Source organism: Phaenicophaeus curvirostris, chromosome W (assembly GCF_032191515.1).
Source record: "Phaenicophaeus curvirostris isolate KB17595 chromosome W, BPBGC_Pcur_1.0, whole genome shotgun sequence".
Classification (NCBI taxonomy): domain Eukaryota; kingdom Metazoa; phylum Chordata; class Aves; order Cuculiformes; family Cuculidae; genus Phaenicophaeus; species Phaenicophaeus curvirostris.
Window position 1 is genome coordinate 1,471,604 of NC_091430.1, and position 19,862 is coordinate 1,491,465.

The 19,862-nt window shown below is 47.6% G+C and overlaps 1 protein-coding gene across 2 annotated transcripts in view; it reads right to left on the minus strand.

Moving 5' to 3' along the window:
- The window catches only part of LOC138732945 (Golgi phosphoprotein 3-like), a 60,830-nt gene extending 54,655 nt beyond the window's left edge, over window positions 1-6,175 (minus strand). For both annotated transcript variants that reach the window (XR_011339344.1, XM_069879751.1), the window contains exon 1: window positions 5,781-6,175. Coding sequence is in view for 1 of the 2 variants with exons in the window: in XM_069879751.1 (XP_069735852.1) it covers window positions 5,781-5,993 (213 nt within the window). In the remaining variant the exon portion in view is untranslated. The remainder of the gene's footprint in view (window positions 1-5,780) is intronic.
- Between the last annotated feature and the right edge of the window lie 13,687 nt (window positions 6,176-19,862).

Sequence of the window (19,862 nt, forward strand, 5' to 3'; positions counted from 1 at the left end):
CTTGTTAAACCTCATGCCACTGGTCTCAGCCCAGCAGTCCAGCCTGTTCAGATCCCTTTGCAGAGCCTCCCTACCCTCCAGCAGATCAACACTTCCACCCAGCTTAGTGTCATCTGCAAACTTGCTAAGGGTGCACTCAATGCCTTCATCCAGGTCATTGATAAAGACATTGAACAGGGCTGGACCCAGCCCTGAGCCCTGGGGAACCCCACTTGTCACTGGCCTCCAGCTGGATTTCACACCATTTCCCACCACTCTCTGGGCCCGGCCATCCAACCAGTTTTCCACCCAGGAGAGGGTGCGCCTGTCCACTCCAGAGCCTGACAGTTTCTCAAGCAGAACGTTGTGAGAAACTGTGTCAAAGGCTTTACTGAAGTCCAGGAAGATACATCCACAGCCTTTCCCTCATCCAGCAGCCGAGTCACTTTGTCATAGAAGGCGATCAGGTTTGTTTGGCAAGACCTGCCTTTCATGAACCCATGTTGACTGGGCCTGATCACCTGGTTCTCTTGCATGTGCTTCATGATAGCACTCCAGATCACCTGCTCCATGACTTTCCCTGGCACTGAGGTCAGACTGACAGGCCTGGAGTTCCCTGGATCCTCCCTGTGACCCTTCTTGTAGATGGGCACAACATCAGCCTCCAGTCCAGTGGAACTGCCCCAGCCAGCCAGGACTGCTGGAAGATGATGGAAAGGGGCTTGGCCAGCACATCCACCTGCTCCTTCAATACCCTTGGGTGGATCCCATCCGGCCCCATAGACTTGTGGCTGTCTAGGTGGCAAGCAAGTCTCTAACCGCCTCCTCATGGATCATGGGAGCCTCATTCTGCTCCTCTAACTCCTGGGTTTGTACACAGAGGGAACATCTTTCTTTACAATTAAAAACTGAGGCAAAGAAGGCATTAAGTACCTCAGCCTTTTCCTCATCCTTTGTCACAGTTGTGACCAAAAAAAATTTCACCAAATTGGCCAGTCTAAGCTCTAGGTTGGGCTTTAACCCTCCTGATTTTTTCTCAGCGTGATCTCACTTCCTCCCCGTACTCCACCCAAGATGCCTGTCCCTTCTTTCCAAGTTCATAGACATTCCTCTTCTTTTTGATGTCCACCCGGATCTCCCTGCATAACCAAGCTGGTTTTTTTTGGCTCCTTTTCTGGAACATGGGGACGGCTTGCTCCTGCACTGCCAGGATTTCCTTCTTGAAGAGCTCCCAGCCCTCGTGGGCTCCCTTGCCCTTAAGGACTGTCTCCCACGGGACTTTGCCAACCAGCCTTCTGAACAGTCCAAAGTCTGCCCTCTGCAAGTTTAATGTGACTGTTCTGCTAATCCCCCTCCTCACCTCACCTAGAACTGAGAATTCTACCATCTTGTGGTCACTGTGCCCCAGGCATCCTCCAACTGTCACATCCCCCACAAGGCCTTCTCTGTTCACAAACAGCAGGTCCTGGATGGCACCCTCCCTTGTTGGCTCTTTCACCAGCTGTGTGAGGAAGTTGTCTTCCACACACTCCAGGAACCTCCTAGAGCGCTTCCTCTCTGCTGTATTGTACTTCCAGCAGACATCTGGTAGGTTAAAGTCTCCTACAAGGACAAGAGCTAGCGATCTTGAGACTTCTCCCAGCTGTCTGTCGAAGAGCTCATGAGCTGCTTCTCCTTGGCTGGGTGGTCTGTAACAGACTCCCATCACAATATCTGCCTTCTTGTGGGCTCCTCTGATTTTAACCCACAGGCACTTGACCCTGTCATCACCATAATCAAGCTCAAGGGTATCAAACCACTCCCCAACATAGAGGGCTGCCCCACTACCTCTCCTACCTTTCCTATCCCAGCTGAAGTGTTTATATCCCACCATAGCAGCACTCCAGTTATACGAGTTGTCCCACCACAGTTCCGTGATGGGAACTACATCATAGGCTCCTTGCCCTACAACAGCTTCCAATTCCTCCTGTTTATTGCCCATGCTGCGTGCATTGGTATAGATGCACTTCAGTTGGGCTGTTAATCCTGCAGCTCTCATAAAGGGAATAGTCTTCATTCCCAAATGACTGGTCCTTATATTATCTAACCCATCAGTGCCATTTACATATTTTCTGTCACAAGATGTACTTGCCCCCACTCGCTCTGAGGTGACATACTGGAGGTCCTCACTAGTACACCATCTCTCATGCACTGGAGTGCCATTTCCAGGTTCCCCCCTGTCAAGCCCGGTTTCATCCCCCTCCCCTAGTTTAAAGCACTATTAATGAGCTCTGCTAGATTTTTGGACAGAATTCTTATACCCCTAGGGGACAAGTGTGCCCCATCCCTGGAAAGGAAGCCTGAAGGTGTGTAGGCCAGTCTATGATCAAAGAACCCAAAGTGTTGCTCCTCACACCAGGTTTGGAGCCAGGTATTAATTCTCTGATTTTTCTTGTTCTCTCCCTCTTCATTCCTTGTTATTGGAATTTATTCCTAACCTGCAAATTTCTCTCTAGAACTGACACCACCCCAGCAATATCCAAGCATGTAGCTGCTGGCAGGGGTATTGCTTTACATTGGTAATTTTTTAGCAGGAATAACAGTATAGACACCTCTAATATGTTCATAGTCTCATTCAGCAAAACTCCAAACGCACCCGTTGGGGAGTTTCCACACTTGGCCGTCAAAGGGTGATTTTTGCTGTGGGGCGTTCTTTTACAAGCCCACGTTACTGACATCTGAGCACCCATGCCAATGAGGAAATATGTAAAGTAAGTGGGGAGATCACCCAGGTAACCGAGATCTTATGACTGGGCTGAGTGCATGGGTGCCACGGTCAGCATGTTCCACCAAATCATTGTCATTATCATGCTAGATAGGATCCAGCCCAAACCAAGGAAAAGATTTGGCTTAGTAAAAGATTTGGGTTTTTCTTGCAGTTGTTTTTTTCCTCTTTTCCTGTTGAGGCTAATGGCTCCTAACACCTCAGTCTTCAGCTTCAAAGAATCCTTCTGTGAAACAGGCTCCAAGTACAAAACATTCCTTTGTCCACTTACAGTTTCTGTTCCCTATGCAGTCTATCACTTTCTCTTAGTCTTTTCAGTACTTTTGAGCCTCACACCTTCTCATATTTTGGAAACACTAGTATTTTCGCAGAGCCTATCCATATAGCCAGACCACTCCTGGTACCAGTTAATGCCATGATTTGAGTTAGAGCATGGAACAAAACAGGGGGGAAATCCTACTAGTCTGCTTAGACCTTGTTGACAGTCTCACAAGGACAAAATTTTATGATTTGTCCAGCTTGTCAGGTCTGCAGCAATGAAATCTTACCTATCTGCCTGGACCATATGAGCAGTCTCACAAGGACAAGTCTATTTGTCCAGCCTGCTAGGTCCATGTAGGCAGCATCACGAAGTAAATCCCTTTATTCCTTTATACCAATTAGTAAAGTTTCCAGAGACTTATATACGTGCATACAAGCAATTTTCATTATAACAATTCATCACCAAAATAAAGATTCGATGATGGCTGGGGCTAAGATACTGTCAGCGAAAATACATCTTAAGCAGTATGCAATCAAGAAACAAGTGTAGAAAGGACCAATATACAGGTAGAGAATATCAAAAACCCTGAATATACAAAGATACTAATAGTGTGATGTTAGAATATAGCACACATAACACAAAGATCTTACCCAATGGTGTCCTGGGAGGGAAGATAAGATTCAGCCTGTCAACTGATCCCAGAAAGTTTTGATGGAATCTTCCCCACACTTTCCCCTTTGTTTTCCATTTTCATAACTTGAACCTTTGGGTAGAGCTTGAGTGACTTTAGTCATACAATTTTCCATTCCACATTGGCACAGAAAGCTCTTGCTTTGAGTTTAAAGGCATAGCACCAGAAATTAACTGTACATGCCCAGTGGGAGTGGTTTGGGAAGCAGCTTGCCTTGGAGGTGTCATAGGGGTAGATGGGCATGCCAGGAGGTGTGTTCATTACGTTATAATGTCAACATCTCAACTGCAAAATCTCAGGGGAGTCATGAGTATCTGTACCACTGTAATCACTTAGTTCCTTTTTCCATACAAAGAAATACTAGATTAACTGTCATGTATGCCACTGCTGCACTTAGCAAAGTTAGATGATTTACAATTTTGATGCACACTGGTGCAAAGCTGGATTTTTAAGCCCAATGTTAAGTATTAACTTTTGACATACTAAGAGTATTTGCATCGTATATTCTATCTATGCAGACAGAACGTTCCTTGTCTTGAAATCTTTACAGCCTAATGCCCACAAATTCAGAAGATTTAGCACACAATAATGGGAAATAAAAGGGCTGAAAGATCACCTACTCTATCCCATCTTCCTCGAGGCAAGACCTCCTATGCAATCCTGCCACATATCTATCTTGTCATACCTAAATTACTTTCCTGCAACTATTCAGGTGTGTAAGAAAGAGAAACGTGCATATGCACAAGTCTTCAGATTCAAGAGGTAGAACACAACACTGAATATCTACTGACTTATTAGGATGCTATGGCAAGGTCCATCTGAAAAAAATAGGATTACAAGAATATGGCCCAAAATATACAATCTGAGAGAGAAATAAAATATGTTATTGTGGCAGGTATATATGCAGATGTACCCATACCCATTAAAAAAAAAAGTTAACTAGTAAAACTACTCTTTAACCTATTCATTATCAAACAGCAAATTTATTTTGGATGCAACATACTGTCAAAGAACATATAACTTAACAGCTTCCCCCTCCTGTTATTCTGTGCTTGTGAACATGCAGTTTTGAGACTCTCGCCCAAATCAATGAACTGACTTAATTAGTTTATCACTAAAGAGAAATAAAGCAGTCTGCTTAATTAAATTCATATTATAAGTCACATCTAAAATAAAGGTATATTATGCTTCACCATATACCACATCGAACTAAACTGACAGGACTGACTCTGCATTGTGTGTGCTTTTTATATTAATTACTTCTTTCAAATGAAAGAAAGAATTCAGCACACTGGTAGAAGTATACATTCCTGAATAACTGTTATTCACAGTATTATGACAGCCAATTAAGCTATAAATTCAGTAAAAACACAGAATAAGATAATAATGTAATTTCCTTATTATTCAAGGCCCATTTTTGTCAAATGCATCTCCCTGAAGTTTAAGACATTTTTAACATACATTAGTCTGGAAAGTCTTATTAAAAAGGGCTGCAAAGCATCCTAAAACACCAAAGAACCCCATAAGGACCATATAGTTGTGTCTGACAAAATACACGGGAGTAGACAAGGCTCCCACATTAGAGCTATGGTAAGTGTAGGAGTATAAATATCACAGGTCTAACCAGGGTCTCAAAGTCAACCATCAATGCTGTCAGAGGCTCCAGGTCCCTGTCTTCTCCCAAGCCTTATGCTGACTTCCTTAAGATGCTACAGACATTAGAGCCTCTCTGCAAACCCTGCATACAAATAGTGTGACAAATCTCTGACAGGTTCCCTCTCATCCAACGCCCAAGCACCTTTCCCACCTCCTCCAAAAACCCGAGCCTCTTCCAGCATGCACTCCTACCCCTAACAACATCACAGTCCCCATACCCAGCAAAGCCTTTGCCCTAAAGCCACAGCAACCAACACTGCAACAGCGTCCTTGCCCTCATCCCACCCTCACCCTAGTGCCACTTAGGCTCCTCTTCCCTATCAACGACGTCCGTAAGCCCCCAAACAAACTATGTCCCCTCAGGCACCTCCTGCCCAGCACCCCTCACCTCGGCTCGGCCCGCCCCAGCCCCACCGCCACGGCCTCACCTCACGGTCCTTGAGGCCCAGGAGCAGTACCTCTTCCATGAGAGTGAGCCGCGTTTCCTTGGAATCGCCCTTCTCGTCGTCGCCGGGCTCATTCCGGCGGCCTTCATCCTCCGGGCCGCCACCTGCCACCCGCTCCTTGTCAGCAGCAGCGTTACGGGAGGCCTCCGTCCGGCGCTGCACCAGGCCGGAGCTTCGCTGGGTCAGGGAAGTCATGGCTGGAGACAGGGGGGAGGGCAGAGGCCCGCCGGGGCGAGAAGAGCTCGGCGACACCTCGGGGGGAAGAAGGAACTCTTCCTGCGGCCTCTCCTGCCGCCGGCCTATCCGCACCAGGGCAGCGGCCGCCTGGGGGGAGTCATGTGGAGAGGGGCTCGGCTGTAGCAGGGGAAGCGGAAGTAGTGTGAACCGGCGTCCTCTCCCTGCGGCAGACGAGTTGCAGAGGCGGCTTCTCCTTCAATATGGCGGTGCGGGCTGATGTCAGCGGAGGATGTGGAAGAGCCAGGCGGGGGGGTCTGAAAGGGCCGTGGGCCGGGAGGACACGGTGGCCTCGGTCTCATGGAGTGCGGGTGGTGCCTGCCGTTGTCAACTGTTACTGTTACCTGGACTGTGGAGGACGGTTAATCCATAATTCCGGGTGGAGGGGAAGAGGTCCGGCGGGCCGGCACCCGCTGTGGCATAACCCAAGGGCTGCGAACCCTTAAGTCTGCTTGATTTCATTTTTAGCTATAAGACCATGTCTGTTTACTAGTGCAGCCCTCCAGGAATATACCATTTTTATGTATATACACACACACACTCATGGACTAAGCTCAGGTAAGCACATAGACCTCTCAACAATCTTGACATTTGTCACAGTTTAGCCCCACCTGGCTTGATCAGCAGCTAAACAGAAACAGTTGTGTCTGATTCCCTCACACCCCCAGGGAAAGGGAAATGATAGACACTTGTGGGTTGGAAACTAACACTAAAATGGCTTTAATCAAACAATAATAAAAATAAACAAAGCAATATTAATAAGAAAATAATGAAATATATACAAATATATGAAATGACACCCCCTCCAATGACTTTCTCATTTCCACTGACTCTGCAGAGCAGGCACTGGGAAAGGTCTCAGGCTGGACTCAGTGGCAGGAGGGAGCTGGGCTCAGGAACTGGATTCTGGAAAGCACAGATCGGGGACAAACAGACAGACGAGGTCCTCACTGAACATCGGCCATCACAGAAGAGAGCGACACCCTCGTGATCTCTCAGTTTTATACCGAGTATGACGTCTATGGGATGGAATCCTCTGTTGGTTGGGGTCACCTCTCCTGTCTGCCCCTCCCTGCAAGTGCCACCCTTTTCCACCCCTTTCCCTTACAGCTCCACCAGCTCGAGGACGGCCTTGGTTTCCATAGGGATAAGTGTAAGCGGTGGCCTTTCTGCACACCAGTGCCCCGTGTTATCAGTTGTAGAGAGAAACGCTGTCTGAAAACATGCAGCCTTCTACTTTAGCTCAAACCACAGCATTCCACCCCTTGTTCCATACCATCATGCTCAGGTAATTATTACTTATATCTTCAAATATACATATATATTGCCAGTTCATTATTTATCCACACAGAAGTTCGTTAAGTTCTTGACGGTGGGTTTCCCTCCATTATAGCAGTCTCTCAGGGCAAGAGGATGGTGGGAGGCTTCATCGTGGTTCACACCCACAGGCAGCATGTCAGAGATGTCAACCTCGAGGAGGCCACTGGATGCCATGCTGGCTCGTTACCCTGAAAAACACTTAGTGAACAGTGTTAGTGTTATGTAGGAATTATCATACAGCTTAAGACTGAGCATTCTCACCCAGAGCCAGATTTCCTTGAGGTACACATTGACCTTCACCATCCTTCAGCATTACCCACCAAGTGCGTCCAGGCCCTTGAGCAAAAGCAACCCCACAGATGGGTTTGCCTTTGCCTGAAGCAGGAGAAACCCAACCGGTTTGCCCCAGCAAATCCCTTTCATGCACCATAGGGACTTTATCCCCTTCTATGGTATGTAGAAGGTCTGATTGAGCACCACCAGCAGTGTATCCCTGGGTGTTCACCAACCAGGTGACTTCTGCCAACTGCTTACCCCAGTTTTTAAATGTGCCACCCCCCCAGTGCTTTCGGGGTAGTTTGTAATAGTCCATTGTGTCTCTCAGTTTTTCCGGAGGCTGGTGCACAATAGGGAATATGATACGTCTGTTCGATACTATGCTCTTTGGCCCAGGTGTCTATGAGACTGTTTTTGAAATGAGTCCCGTGGTCTGCCTCAATTCTTTCTGGAGTGCCATGCCTCCACAAAACATGCTTTTCAAGGCCCAGGCCAGTGTTACGGGCAGTGGCATGGGAGATGTTTCCAGCCATGGGGTGGTTGCTCCCACCATTGTAAGCACACAGCGCTTACCCTGGCAGATTTGAGGGAGTGTGATGGAGTCAATTTGCCAGGCCTCTCCATATTTATATTTCAGCCATCACTCCCCATGCCACAGAGGTTTTAACGGCTTGGCTTGTTTTATTGCAGTGCATGTTTCACAGTCGTGGATAACCTGCGCAATAGCGTCCATGGTTAAATCACCCCTCGGTCACGCGCCCATTTGTATGTTGCATCCCTTCCTTGGTGACCCGAAGCGTCATGGGCCCACCGAGCTAGAAATAGTTAACCTTCATGTTGCCAGATCTGTTTGGAGTACTTGAGCAGCCTTGTCCGCTTGCTGGTTGTTTGCCGCCTCTGAGGCAAACCATTCCTAAAACCATGCCTCCTGGGCATGCGCAGTTAAGTTTTGGCATGCAAAGTGAGAATTCTTTCTCCACCAATCAGCAGGGCTTGATGTAGTGACCACAGTCACTCAAGCTTCACCTAAACTCCGCCCCTAATGTGCAAGTGACTATAAATAGTTTAGAACAAAGGGAGAGTTGTGGTGTGAGAAGGGAAAAATGTCACCGAAACTCTAGGGATCAGCTGATGGGCTGAACCCCCCTCCCCATCGGATTCCATTGGGATAAGACGTTGTGTTAAGGGCACTAAATATACATCTTAGCATCAAGCTGATTATTAGTATCTCTCTGTACTTTAACCTTAACAGTATCTTCTCCGCAGCTGGTACCGAACCCTATTAAGTTACGAGCTGCTGTTCTTAATAACATCAACTTGTTTTTATACTAAGAGAGATTTAAAGGATTTTTCTAATTCAAAATTCAACAAGCTAGACTAGATTTATCATCTTTGTGACATTGTTGAATCTAAAGTGAAATGGTATGTGGCAAGCTGGATATCAATTATCCTTCTGTTATTGCTCATTAAATACAATAATTACACTGGCTCAACAATATATATCTTTTTGCCCTTGTGACACTGTTAGTACAGATTGGTAAACTCTCCTTTGGAAGTCTCTTGCATATCTTCAAATTGTCCCGCTTGTGGCGTCCATTGCATCCGTTGTCCCTCAACAACTGACATCTCCAGGTAGCATCGGTGGCATGATGAGCAGAAGAGACTTTACCCTTGAACATCCAGTCCAGTACCGGTAATCAGGGTGCTAGGAGGAGCTGTGCTTCAGTCCCAATCACTTCTGAAGCAGCTTTAACTCCTTCATAAGCTGCTAAGATCTCTTTTTTCAGTTGGAGTATAGTTGGCCTCGGAGACTTTGTATCCTCCACCCTAGAATCCTAGGGGTCAACCTCGTGTCTGCCCTGGTGCTTTCTGCCAAAGGCTCCAGGTAGGACCATTGTCTCCAGCTGTGGTGTAGGGCACATTTTTTGATGTCCTGTCCTGTTCAGATTGGCCTCAGGGCTACTGGGGCATGATCTCCTGTTTAATTTGTTCAAAGACTTAAACAGTTAAAACTGTTTTTATTTTGAGTCACTTCTTGGAGAGGTCTCACAATCTGAATGGAACCAGGAAAATGCATTCTCCAGAAACCCACAATGCCTAGGAAGATCCAGATCTGACATCGGCCAGTGGGGCAGGAGACAATGTCAAGGCCAGATATGGTTTTCTATTTATTTGCTTTTTTAATTCTACGGCTACATTCACAGAACAATCTGGCTGTACTGTTAAAATAAGGGGACCGACAATAAGAGTCTAAATGATTTTTCCTTGCATCTTAGGAGGAAATATGAAAAGGTGTGAATGGTGAGTTGCCGCCTCCACTATGTCTAGTAACTTTAGAACTCGTGCTGGAATACAGAGATCAAGAATTTCCCGAATCTGACGAACCAGGACCATGCATTCTCCAGAAACCCACAATGCCTAGGAAGGCTTATGTTTCCTTTTTGTTAGGTGGTGGGGACATAGCTGTTACTTTGTTGATCGCATCTAATGGGATTTGGTCACACCCATCTTGCCATTTAATTCCTAAATCTGGCTCTCTCGTGCAGGTCCCTTGATGTTGACGGGAGCATCACGAAATCAAATGCAGAGATCAATATGATCAGCGAGTGTTCCATTTATTGAGCTTAGCTGTTTCTTTATAAACCCTTTTTGGTTACATAACTGGGTGCCCATGAGGGTATCTACAGTGTATTATTGGTTAAAGGTAGCTGTCCATAAAGCTATTACTAACATATTATTGGCTAAACTACCACACATGCTAAGAAACCAAGTTACACTAAAATTAACTATGTTGATAGTTCTCTTTAATTGTTTTTCTTTCAGCTGGCACTCGTTCCCACTGAATTAGCTGCTGTATTCCTTTCAGCTGGCCTTTGTTTATCTTTTGGCTCTCTGTTTCAAGGCCTTGTTAGAGTTGTTCTGTATCACAGCATCCAGGCCTTCTTCTCTGTAAAATGTTCCCACACCTTGACCTTGCTTCTCTCCTCTATAGGAAAACTGGCTGTCAAAAGAAGTTGGTTCCCTGTCTCGCCTTTGTCAAAAACTTCCTCTGCTGTCTTAGCCCCTATGATGATGTCATCGCTGCATTGCAGGTGTTCTGGAGCTCCACCCTTCTCCAGTGCAGCCTGGATCGGTCCATGGCAAATGGTAGGGCTGTGTTTCCACCCCTGGGGCAGTCGATTGCAGCTGTACTGGATGCCCCTCCAGGAGAAAGCAAACTGCAGCTTGACTCTGCCGCCAACGGAATGGGGAAAAACGCATTAGCAATATCAGTTGTGGTTAACCACCCGGCTGCCTTTGATTCCAGTTCATATTGCAGGTCTTAACACAGCCGGTAGGGCAGCACTAAGCGGTGATGTGACCTCATTTAGACCACAATAGTCCACTGTTAGTCTTCATTCTTCATTAGTGTCAGCAATTAGCACCTCTTGGTCTTCAACCTTCAGCAATCCCACAGCAGAAGGGGCCTCTGTAAGACCAGGCAAGGTAGACAGCGGTTTAAATAAATTCAGTAATAAATTCAGGAGCATTATTAACAACATAATGCTATTTTGCTCAGAATCTAGTGAAACCGGCTCGGTATAAGAGGAGGAAGTGTAGTTCCCCCAGTTTAGCTGCTCTGGCTGGCAGCCAAACTGAGCAGTACAGTCCTCCTTATCCCAGGCAAGGCCAAAAGTGTAATTAAAGAAAAGCTCGCAAAGTGATGCCCAAGAGTCTCGGATAAAGTCCCAGCTACGCGTATCGCAAGGTATATTACAATGAGACCACAAATAACGAGCATCACTTTCATCCAGCGCTTAAAATTGATAACTACCAGGATGATGCAGAGAGCAATTAAGCCAGAACATATCTGCTGTCTCACGTGCCACACTGAGGGAACCAGCTGGAAACAGAATTCCACAAAGGCATCATATGGTATTTTGTTCCCAAAATTTGCAGGGAAATCCGCTACTATAGATCATAGAACCATAGAATGGTTTGGGCTGGAAGGGACCTTCAAGATCATCCAGTTCCAACCCTCCTGCCATGGGCAGGGACACCTCCCACAGGACCAGGCTGCTCCAAGCCCCATCCAACCTGGCCTTGAACGCCTCCAGGGATGGGGCAGCCACAGCTTCCCTGGGAAACCTGGGCCAGGGCCTCACCACCCTCACTGTGAAGAGACAAATACCACCATATAGCTCGCACTCAAGCCATACATGATGGAACATGCCTTTTGCCAGTGCCTCTCATCGATAGCAACCAAGACTGAGGGCCATTAAGCAGCCACAAGTCCTATGAGCCATTTGTAGGCCATCAGCACCTGCATGTATTTTAATGCATGGGAGACCACAAATAGCTGATAAATGTTGAGATGATGGAAAGGTTTTACTGTCAGTGGAACTTATTTGTAACTGTATGTCTTATGATTACTTCCATACAGAAGGGAAATCAAGTTTCTTACCCGATTAGGCTGAGGTACTTAATGCCTTCTTTGCCTCAGTCTTCAATAGTAAGGAAAGTTGTTCCATCTGTGTGCACACCCAGGAGTTAGAGGAGCACAAAAAAGCTTCCATGATCCAAGAGGAGGTGGTTAGAGACTTGCTTGCCCAGCTAGACACCCATAAGTCTATGGGGCCAGATGGGAACCACCCAAGAGTATTGAAGGAGCTGGCGGATGTGCTGGCCAAACCCCTTTCCATCATCTTCCAGCAGTCCTGGCTGACTGGGGAAGTTCCACTGGACTGGAGACTGGCTAAGGGAGGAGGTAAAGATGCTGAGGATTATCAGGGAATGTGAGAGGGAGATAGACCAGTGGAGCAGTGCCCTCTCACTAACTCAGCAGCCTGCTGGAGCTGGTGTGTCCGAACACCACCCACCTGCAAGGTTGGGGCAACAAGAGATAGGGAATGGCAGCAAGTTCTTGCCTGATGAAGGAAACCTGCTCCCCTCACCCAGACAACAAAACTCCAGATGCCCCTGATGAACAAATACGAAGCACTGCAGGTGGAATCCAACCCTGAGGATGAGGATGATGGCTCCCACAGCCTAGAATCTTTCCCTAGGCTGCACCATCCTCAGAAAAAAATACAAACATCCTCCATTAAGAAGAGGAAGAGAGTGATTGTCAAAGGGGATTCCCTTCTAAAAGGAATGGAGGGACCCATCTGCAGACCGGACCCGCTCCACAGAGAGGTCAGCTGCTTACCGGGGGCATCAGTGAAGGAGATAACTAGAAAACTTCCTTCCCTGGCCCAAGAGATGGACTATTATCTTCTGATAGTATTCAGAATTGGTAGTGATGATATAGAGAACAGAAAGCCCAAAGCCATCAAGAGAGACTTCAGGGCTGTAGGGAAAATGATAGAGAGCTCTGGGGCTCAAATAGTATTTTGCTACATTCCAAGGCTAAATATAGAGGAGCAGGAAGTCAAGAAGAATTTGATTAATGCCTGGCTCCGGGCCTGGTGTGAGGAAAGGGGCTTTGGCTTCTTTGATCATGGGGTGGCTCACACACCCCCAGGCTGTTTTACTAGGGATGGGACACGTGTGTCTCCTAGGGGGGCTAAAGCCCTTGCTGAAAACCTAGCTAAGCTCATTAACTAAGCTTTAAACTAGATGTGAAGGGGGAGGGGGATGAGACCAGGCTAGACAGGAGTGAGCCTGGACATGGGGCACTGGTGATTCGGAGATGGTGTGCTGGTGAGGACCACCAATACATCACCACACAGAAAGTGGGGAAGAACACACCTCGGGGTGCTAAGGGAGATACGGGCACTCTGGGGCTAGCTACTCCAGTTACCAGGCAATTGGGAAGGAACTGAAGGCTCAGCAGCTCAGCTGAAGTGCATTTACACCAATGCACACAACATGGGTAATAAGGAGGAGGAGTTGGAAGCTGTCGTAGAGCAAGGAGCCTATGATGTCATTGCCATCATGGAAATGTGGTGGGATGACTCATATAACTGGAGTGCAGCTATGGTGGGGTACAAACTCTTCAGGTGGGACAGGAAGGGCAGGAGAGGAGGTGGGGTAGCCCTCTTTGTAAGGGAGGACTTGGATACCATTGAGATGGATTGTGGCGATCAGGAGGTTGAGTGCCTGTGGGTTAAAATCAGAGGAGCCCACCAGAAGGCAGATTTTGTGATGGGAGTCTGTTACAGACCACCCAACCAAGATAAAGAAGCTAATGAGCTCTTCTTTAAACAGGTGGGGTTAATCTCTAGATCCATGCCTCTCATTCTTGTGGGAGACTTCAATCTTCCAGATATCTGCTGGGTGTACAATACAGCAGAAAGGAAGCAGTCTAGGAGGTTCCTGGAGTGTGTGGAAGACGCCTTCCTCACACAGCTGGTGAGCGAACCAACAAGAGAAGGTGCCCTCCTGGACCTACTGTTTGTGAACAGAGAAGGCCTTGTGGGGGATGTGGCAGTAGGAGGATCCCTAGGACAAAGCAATCAGGAGATGATAGGGTTTTCAGTTCTAGGTGAGGTGAAGAGGGTGGTTAGCAGGTAAGTAGCACTAAACTTGCAGAGGGCAGACTTTGGACTGTTCAGAAGGCTGGTTGGCAAAGTCTCATGGAAGATGGTACTTAAGGGCAAGGGAGCCCACAAGGGCTGGGAGCTCTTCAAAAAGGAAATCCTAGCAGCTCAGGAGAAAGCCATCCCCATGTTCCAGAAAAAGAGCCGGCAGGGGAAAAAGCCAGCTTGGTTGAACAGGGAGATCTTGAGAGATATCAAAAATAAGAGAAATGTCTATGAGCTTTGGAAGAAGAGACAGGCATCTTGGGCGGACTACAGGAGGGAAGAGAGATCATGCAGGGAAAAAATCAGGAAGGCCAAGGCCCAACTAGCAATCAGATTGGCAAAGTCTGTGAAAGATAAGAAGAAATCATGCTATAAATGTATTAACAGTAAAAGGAGGACTAGGGAGACCATACAGTCCCTATTGGATGCAGATGGAACAACAGTGACAGGGGATGAGGAAAAGGCTGAGGTACTTAATGCCTTCTTTGCCTCAGTCTGTAATTGTAAAGAAAGTTGTTCCCTCTGTGTACAAACCCAAGAGTTAGAGGAGCAGAATGAGGCTCCCATGATCCATGAGGAGGTGGTTAGAGACTTGCTAGCCCAACTAGACAGCCACAAGTCTATGGGGCCGGATGGGATCCACCCAAGGGTATTGAAGGAGCAGGTGAATGTGCTGGCCAAACCCCTTTCCATCATCTTCCAACAGTCCTGGCTGGCTGGGGAAGTCCCACTGGACTGGAGGCTGATGTTGTGCCCATCTACAAGAAGGGTCGCAGGGAGGATCCAGGGAACTCCAGGCCTGTCAGTCTGACCTCAGTGCCAGGGAAAGTCATGGAACAGGTGATCTTGAGTGCTATCATGAAGCACATGCAAGAGAACCAGGTGATCAGGCCCAGCCAACATGGGTTCACAAAAGGCAGGTCTTGCCAAACAAACCTGATCGCCTCCTATGACAAAGTGACTCACCTACTGGATGAGGGAAAAGCTGTGGATGTATCTTCCTGGACTTCAGTAAAGCCTTTGACACAGTTACTCACAGCATTCTGCTTGAGAAACTGTCAGGCTCTGGAGTGGACAGGCGCACCCTCTCCTGGGTGGAGAACTGGTTGGATGGCCGGACCCAGAGAGTGGTGGGAAATTGAGTTAACTCCAGCTGGAGGCCAGTTACAAGTGGGGTTCCCCAGGGCTCAGTGCTGGGTCCAGCCCTGTTCAATGTCTTTATCAATGACCTGGATGAAGGCATTGAGTGCACCCTTAGCAAGTTTATGGATGACACTAAGCTGGGAGGTAATGTCGGTCTGCTGGAGGGTAGGGAGGCTCTGCAGAGGGATCTGAACAGGCTGGACCACTGGGCTGAGTCCAATGGCATGAGGTTTAATAAGGCCAAATGCCGAGTCCTGCACTTGGGGCACAACAACCCTATGCAGTGCTACAGACTAGGAGAAGTCTGTCTGGAGAGCTGCCTGGAGGAGAAGGACCTGGGGGTGCTGGTTGACAGCCATCTGAACATGAGGCAGCAGTGTGCCCAGGTGGCCAAGCAGGCCAATGGCTTCTTGGCTTGTATCAGAAATGGTGTGGCCAGCAGGTCCCGGGAGGTTATTCTCCCTCTGTACTCGTCCCTGGTGAGACCGCTCCTCGAATCCTGTGTTCATTTCTGGGCCCCTCACCACAAGAAGGATGTTGAGGCTCTGGAGTGAGTTCAGAGAAGAGTATTGAAGCTGGTGAAGGGGCTGGAGAACAAGTCTTATGAGGAGCGGCTGAGAGAGCTGGGGTTGTTTAGCCTGGAGAAGAGGAGGCTGAGGGGAGACCTCATTGCTCTCTACAACTACCTGAAAGGACGTTGTGGTGAGGAGGTTGCTGGCCTCTTCTCCCAAGTGACAGGGGACAGGACAAGGGGGAATGGCCTCAAGCTGTGCCATGGGATGTTCAGGCTTGACATTAGGAAAAAATTTTCATGGAAAGGGTCATTGGGCACTGGAACAGGCTGCCCAGGGAGGTGATTGAGTCACCTTCCCTGGACGTGTTTAAAGGATGGGTGGATGAGGTGCTGCGGGGCATGGTTTAGTGATTGATAGGAATGGTTGGACTCGATGATCCTGTGGGTCTTTTCCAACCTTCTGATTCTGTTATCTGATATAGTTGGGATCCTCATTTTTTGACAGTCTTTCACTATACTGTAAATTTAGTTTTCCTTGATCTTGCTAATCCAGAGTCAAGCATGGTAACTACCTATCTCCTTATCTGGTGTATTGCAGGACATTTTCCTTAAGTACAAAGCAGGGCTTGAGTGGTATGAGATGGGGCAGGATTGGATTCTCAGGAAGCTTTCTTTTATCTGATCTGATTAGATATGTGCTTTTGTCTTTAATAGGTTTAACCATATTTGATTCATATATGGGGATCTGTGTTATGTTTTTTTAACTATTAGGATCTTCCTGTTACAGATGGGATAAACTGAGGCACAGGGTGGTGAAATGGCTTGTTCAAATGTTGCCTGTGGTAGAGCAAGAAATAGAAGGCAGGTTGCTCAAGTCCTCTTACATCTCTTTATTACTTCTGTGCTGGTTTAGTCTGGGAGTTACAATTTGTTACTTGCACATCCTTGGCTTTTCTGGTTTTAATAATGTACGAGTACAATCTGTTGCTCACATATGCCTGATTTGTCTGTAAAATGAGATTATTTATGCTACAGGTGAATGTGCTAGTAAGGCTGACTTGCACACCCTAATTCCCTGAAGCCTTTCATACTTGTAGGAAGTTTTGTGGTGATCTAAGTCAATGTATCAGCCAAACACTTTGCAAAGGCATTGTCATTTTAGTTTTGCTCCCCTTGTTCCAGGCAGTTTAACCATGCCACAGGATATGATACAATGGGCTAGATCTGGTGCACTATTTTATCCAAGTTTGTTGTCGCTCATCTCCTTTTAATGAATGACAGGGAAGTGGCAGCCGTACACACGGATCTGTCACAGCAGAGATGCTTTGAACTGCCTTGTTCGTTTGGGAAAGATACATAAGATAAAGCTGAATCTGGAAAGCATTAGTGATTGCGGGCATGAAAGATTTCACTGTGGCGTGTATGCTGAGACAAGCAGCCGCTGCCTTGGCATACCCGTGATATTAGCAGCAAGCAGGGAGCAAACAGCAGATGTTCTCATGCTTGCTGGCTTGTTGAGACCTTGGAATCTTTACTAAGACCCGTGAGTTAATAAGAAAAGAATGCATTAGGCAGAAAACATGAAGATAAGGGGCACATCTGTGGTAAATAGTGGGTTGCAGTCTATCGCTGTAACTGCGGGATTCTCACAGGTGGAAATTCTCTGGGGTAGCTGCTGACTGGACACAGAAACACTATATAAGGTTTGCATCCCCTCAATAAAGGTGATCTCGCTTGTTGCCTCATCGACGGGGTCCGTGCCTTAATCGCTACAAGTGATGGTGCACCAAGAGCCAATTATCAACCCCATGGTTTTGGAACTTTCCATCACTTTCTGCCTCCTTCATCCTAGGGTGGGCATCCTCTGCACCTTTCCCCATGCTCTCTGAAGTTGGGGGGGAGCGGGAGGGCGTTTGTGATCCCCACCTCTGCCACACATCTGCCATGACCCTGCCACATCTGGCCACCTCCCTGCCCCACCTGACATGTGGAATCATGACTCTGTAACTTATGAAGTTATAAAGTAGGTATGTTTATTCAGCGCTGAGGTGCACGGGAGAATTATTTCTCAAAAAAACCCGTGCATGCCCACCGTGGCAACTTGTCTTAACTTTATATAGGGAAGCGTTACATATTCATAAAATTCAAAAAAAGGTCTATACATATTCATAACCTTTCCCCGCCTCTTATTATAATGAGTTTGAGAAGAGTCTTCTTCCTGTTTGTGCCTGTGCAGTGTCTTCTCAGGGATAAGGCCAATTGTCTTAACTTCCTTTAACTTCAATCTGTGTGCATGTTCTCCAGATTCTTGGCATTCTTGTCAGCGTTATTTTCTGCTCTTATCACAGTTCCAGATAACTTGTCTTGCTTATCATAAATCATCTAGCAATAGACCCCTTCCTACATAAAGGCTTATAGAAATATGTTGCTTTAGCTAAACAACTGTTATCCTGTGTATTCTTTAAGTGTGGGCAGCTTCTATCCTGCTGTTCTTTAAGTGTCAGTTGCTTTGGCTAAATTATTGCTTTTCTGTTCACCCCTTAAGTGTTAGTCCCTTCTTTGTGCTTATCTCGAGCTGACTAATTGCTAAAAAGCTAAACAATTGTTATCCTGTTAGATGTAAATGTCATCAATTTTTAGTTGTGTCCCCCCACCCCCCGTGATTGCAACACCAGTCTGTCACCTTGCTGAAAAGACAGAGTACCACAAGGTGTAGGAAAAGGAACGTGGTTTGCATTATTCTCCATGTGCTCATACTTTGTATATATCGCTCCAAGAGCACGTCTACTGTCAACTGTTCTGGGACATTTGTCATCATTAAAAGAGCTTTAAAATTCTTCTGAAAACAGATTGTTTCTCAAATACACAGCTGAAAAGTGAAAACGTAAGTATACTGCATTTTTCCTGAATGTCAGTGGACACTGCTGCTTTTGACAAACAAGAGACCTGTGAATTATTACAGTATTTCTTAATGCCTTGGTAAGATGCATCCAGGCTGTACCACAGGCACATAGTAAGGGTTAGCATAAGTTTGAGCCCTAGATGTGCTATGACAGTAAGAGCTTACAAATGGTACCCCACCCACTTGCTTTGCCCAGAAGGACATGGGCACCAACCTGCCAATAGGAGATGAGACAGAGCAGGGCTCCTGTGGTCAGCAAGATGAAATCTGAACAACGGAGCACAACTTGAGTCAGCCAACCTGTCAGTCGATCAGTGTATGTAAATAAGCCGAATCCTGCCGTCCAATCAGGAAATAAGAAGAGAGGAGCGCGGGGGCATATTGGTGGGCAGCCCATGGCGAGATGGCGTGTTCCTTGCTCCTGATCGAGTCTCTAGCTGCACAGTGTTCACCGGGTGGTTGCTTCGGCGACGTAGTGAGTGATGTGGCGCAGGCTGGGCATGCCGGGCCCTCGCCATTGTTCTGTGCAGTCGGGTGATGGTGGCGGTTGGCGTGGTGTGTCCTGGGTGTCCTTGCTCAGAGGCGAGCAGCAGCCTCAGTCCGTAGCGCGGCGGGAAGGAGAAAAGTGTAGCCTGTGTAGCGGCGGAATGTCAAGGTGGTGAGAGGAGAGCGGTGGGACTGAGGAGGGGATATGGGCCGCCTATGGATCAGGTGCGGTGCGGACAGCCTGCCGTTTCTACAGGGGTCCTTGGTGGTCAGGGGACGGGCTGGGGCTCTGGGTCCCAAGCGGCTCTTTGGAGATCAGTCCGATAACAGTGGCGCTGGGGCGGGCATTGTCGTCATCGCTGCTCCCAGGGAGTGGTGGCTTCGCATCCCCGCCCTCCTTACCTGCTGCTCTGAGTGGCTGGCAGGGGAGGTTAGAGCCGCTGTCCTGTTGCCTTCTCCTGGATGGCGAAGGGCTCGGCCCCGCGGCCCACACCGTGGGGCCGAAGAAGGCTGTCTTCGTCACTTGCCATCTACAGCGCTCCTGAGTGAGCTACCGTTGCACAGGCCTCGACGGCTCTCTGCCCGGCAATGCGCGGGGGCTCTGTGGTTGTAGGGAGAGAGTCGGCCTTCCCATGCATCCTCTCCCTCCCCTCCGTCCCCTGTGTCTCCAGCCTTCCGTTAGG